At 46.0% G+C, this 4,140-nt stretch overlaps 1 protein-coding gene across 1 annotated transcript in view; it reads right to left on the minus strand.

The window, feature by feature from the left end:
- Positions 1–1,513: 1,513 nt before the first annotated feature.
- Positions 1,514–4,140, minus strand: part of LOC109953372 (galactose-specific lectin nattectin-like) — a 5,520-nt gene continuing 2,893 nt past the window's right edge. Inside the window, exons 3-8 of the mRNA XM_020588844.1 lie at positions 3,160–3,211; positions 2,525–2,575; positions 2,135–2,244; positions 1,915–2,049; positions 1,734–1,839; positions 1,514–1,644 (exon numbers count right to left, since the gene is read on the minus strand). Of these exons, the coding sequence (XP_020444500.1) occupies positions 1,577–1,644; positions 1,734–1,839; positions 1,915–2,049; positions 2,135–2,244; positions 2,525–2,575; positions 3,160–3,211 (522 nt within the window). The 3' untranslated portion in view covers positions 1,514–1,576. The remainder of the gene's footprint in view (positions 1,645–1,733; positions 1,840–1,914; positions 2,050–2,134; positions 2,245–2,524; positions 2,576–3,159; positions 3,212–4,140) is intronic.

The following is a 4,140-nucleotide window of genomic DNA, read 5'->3' on the forward strand; positions in this document are numbered from 1 at the left end:
AGTTAGTCTTTTCTGTTTATCCTAAACAGAAGGGATCCATGTGCACATGCTTATTTTGATACGTTAATGCATAATAAATTTAATATAGGGAAATATATCTTTTTATTAGTCTTCTCTTTTCAAAAGAATGGACCTTTTTTCTCACAAATGACCCTGTCTCCAGTCCACCATGTGTCCTTCCTTAGACACTGTTGGTAGCTACTAACCACTACAGACCAACAACACCCACCAAGACCTGCAGACTGGGAGATGCTCTGACCCATCTCACCATCACAGTCTGGCCCCTGTCAAAGCCACTCACATCCTTACACTGCCTGCTTTTCCTGCTTCCAACGCATCAACTTTGAGGACTGAATGTTCACTTCCTGCGTAATACACCCCCCACACTGACAGGTGTCACTGTAACAGATAGTCAGTGTTATTCACCTCACCTGTCAGTGGTCATAATGTTATGGCTGATTGGTGGATATGCAAACAGCTAGGGGCTGCCTCACCAAAACCATGTGGTCTGTGTGCATAAGGTGCGCGCATTTTTGTGTAAATACATACCAGCTCATGGAGGGTGGGGTCACCTCATTCGAGGGAGAAGGCTCTGCACTGTATGTGTGGGTATTTTCCACTAACGCTTGCGTCTGACAACACTTGGTTTTGGGTAAACATGTCAACTCAGCACGGAGCAGCTGTGGGTGCGCTGTTCTGGTTAATTACACGTGATGTGCTGGACGACCCTGGAGCAAACCGGGCCCTCCAACAGGCAGGTGACTGAACTGACCAAACAAATAAACAATACCCACAAACTGAAACGTGACACAGCCAGATTCACCAAACCACGATCAAAACCGTAAATGTCAACAAAGAAACGCAACTACTTTTACAGGTAAAGACAAAGTTTGTCTGTGAACTTGGTAAACCTGAAACGTAACAGGGAATCACTGACCAGCAGGAAACCCGCTGGATGCACGCAGCCTCCTGACTGCTGATTGAATAGGTGTGTGGAACGGGGCAAGCGGAAGTGTGTCAAAATAAAAGCATGGAACAGGAAGTCCCTGCAGCCGTGACTATCAGTATTTTCAGCCCCTCTAGTCTCTTAATTCTTCTGACAACGCACAAACCTCATCGTCAGTGGCGTCTTTAACCGGAGTCACTGGCTCCAACGTGTCTTCCACACTTCATTTTCCCTTTATTATGCTAAAAAGAAAATAGGAAACGAGCTTTTACCAAGTCTGTAACTGTGGGTCAATATTTCTGAAAACATCTCTAACAATAGCAGGAGACATAATTTTCACAGACCAGCTGGTTTCAATGCTTGAGACTTTTATTTTTTCACAAGACAAGAATAAAGAGTTCACACTACAGAGTAAAGTTGAGCTGACTTTCTTCCCATAGCAGCTCGGTCTGCTCTTCACCTGCAGTAAGAGGCAGACCAGCTCCTGTTTACTTGTTGCTTCCTTCCCTAAGTGGAGTTACAGAGATAGAACAGAAATAATGAGTATTTAGCAGAGTACAGCCGAGACTGCTGGCACAGACACATCCTCCAGTGCTCATGGTTCTGGCTGGTGTTGCAGCTTGTGACCCCTCAGGGCTTTTTGGCACAAACAAATGGGCGATCTATGGTGCAACTCACGTCATCCCAGCAGTTGTCAGCTGTAGGTACCAAAGGCACAGGATGTATTATACAGTCTACGATGCATCATATGTGACGCCCTCAGTGAAAGCAGCATGTCATGAGTTACCTCCATAGTTCATCTGTAAGCAGTGCTGCTGGCCCTTGTAGTTATTGAACCCTCCACAGTGTCGATAGTTGAAAGGTGTCCCGTCGCTCCACAGCCAAATGCCCTCCTAGACGACACAGAGAAATACTGGGTTAATAAAATCATTTAATAACTTACAGGCCCTGTGTGCTGATAAATATACCTGTGGTGCATCCGTGCCTCCGAGCCATGCTTCTCTGTATGCGTGAGTGACTGTCACTACCATCTTCTGAATCTCGTGGTACTCATCAGCGCTGTGGACTGACGCAAGGTTCGCACCCATGGACTGACAGTTTCTCTACAGTGGAGACAACAAAGCAACAGCACCATCAGCGCTGTGGACTGATGCCAGAAGTTAAACTGAACCCAGATCGCTGTGATACCTCAGCCCGAGCCCACGTCATGGCAGTTGGAACGTAGCGGAAGCAGCGACCTTTGTACCCTGTCCAACCGCTGGGACAGTAGGTCTGTCTCTTCCCCACAAGGATCCTGTCTGAAGATCAGTTTGGAACAGAAACAGGGCAAATGTGTCTGGGATTCACTTACACAAATGTGGCTGTAACTACAAGTGATGTGCTGATGTTTAGTCGATTGTATCTGGTTGCCAAGTGGCCCTGAACATAAAGTTCATCTGAGGCTCATGGGAAGGTTGTTGTTTTGCAGGTCTGGTCATAAACCAAAGTACCTGTATGAGTGGCAACGTCCAGAAGCCACCTGCATGTGTTTTAAAATTGATTTTTTATTAAGAATCTAGAACAAAACAGCCAACTGACCTTGTTGAATCACAGGTGCAATCTCATTTCCAGCCTCTGCTTCTGGGCGAGCTGGACAGTGTGGGGCACATGTTAGTGACTTGTCTCATGCATAAGATGTCATGAAACAGACATCTGTCATATGTGTAACAAGATTTCTGGGTTGCAAGCGAGAGCAGACGTCTTTACTGCTCCTCTTGACTGTTCTACACTTCAAGTCCTTGAACATACTTTACAACTACTAAATGCCTCAAAGAGGGAAAAGAACTAATAAATCAGGAACGACTGAGGATATGGAGGAAGAAGAAATACAGCACAAAGAGGCGCAAAAAACGGAACAGATGTACATCGCGCTGATGGACCAACAACGTGAAAGCTTCGGAGGGCCCCGTCTCCAGCCGACAGAGTACAAGAACATCCGACCTGCGAATACCTGTGTGTGTCCTCGGCGTGTGGAGATGTGTGGAGATGCAGAGGCAGGAGAAGCACCCGCTCTTATATACGCCAGGTTATCACATTGGCTGTCTTAAACAAACACTCCAACCATCTCCACCTCGGCGCTTGGTGGGTTATAAAGTATAATGTAATTCTCCAAGTACAGCAAAAGGAGTCGTCAGATGTTCTACACACAGCAGATGTTTTCTGGTGTTGTTTACTTGGAAGGCGAATGCTACTGGGCAGTGACAGACTCAAGGTGACAGCTGACACCTGCCAGTCAGAGGAGAGGACGGAAGAAAGGAGAAGCCATATTAGGCAGTAAATAACCATGTCCCATCACACAGCTTAGTTTGTTGCAGCTATTAAAGCCATAAATCGGCTGCTGTGTACGTGTGCCTCGGTTTTCCAGGAGCTCTAGTCTAGTGTAAGTGTCACAGAGCACATTATGAGCAGCGATCGCTGAGATAACACGACTAGCAGGCACCATCAGTTTAATCTTTATCCATCCAGAATCACAGTGACTGAGCACTAGTGTTGATCAGCACCCTGCTCAGTGTTACAACTTCCAAGATCCTGTTCTCATGTCTCCTCAGCAAATCAACTAAATATTGTCTGAAGAGGAAATGTTAACTGCTGTTTTATCAGGTCACGTCACAGCTGCTCTAACAGGCACCTGGACAGTTTGGATAGAAACCCTCATGTGACAAAAACAAGCTCGTCACCTGCAGTGGAATCATAAGAATGTGTTTGATCAACTGTATCAGAAGGTTTAACAACAGACTGATCCCAAACAGAAGAGAGCAGGTCTAGAAGATTTCTCAGTCCTGAATGAGGAGCAAAACCAGCAGCAAAAGGAAAGTTTGTAAAATGTGGCATTAGTGATTTATTATACCCAGAGAGCTTCTCTTCCATTTACAACACTGGATCATTCTGTGGGGTAGACTTCCATCACAGTAGGAGCTGAACACCATCAGGTGCCTGACACCGTTACATGCGTCGCTGTATAAATGAACAGAACATTATGGTCAATGTAAAATCCTCTCGACCATAAGAATGTCAGCAACAACCATGGATGGATTACTGAACAGGTCTCAGGCCGGAGCAGGCAAGGTGCCAACGAGGAGACGAAAATGATCCAAAAAGAGGCCAAAGAGCCACAAACAGACACAGAACAACTGCAAAGAGGCCGCAAAGGATGC

The sequence above is a fragment of the Monopterus albus genome, unplaced genomic scaffold (assembly GCF_001952655.1).
Source record: "Monopterus albus unplaced genomic scaffold, M_albus_1.0 scaffold644.1, whole genome shotgun sequence".
In the NCBI taxonomy this organism is placed as follows: Eukaryota; Metazoa; Chordata; class Actinopteri; order Synbranchiformes; family Synbranchidae; genus Monopterus; species Monopterus albus.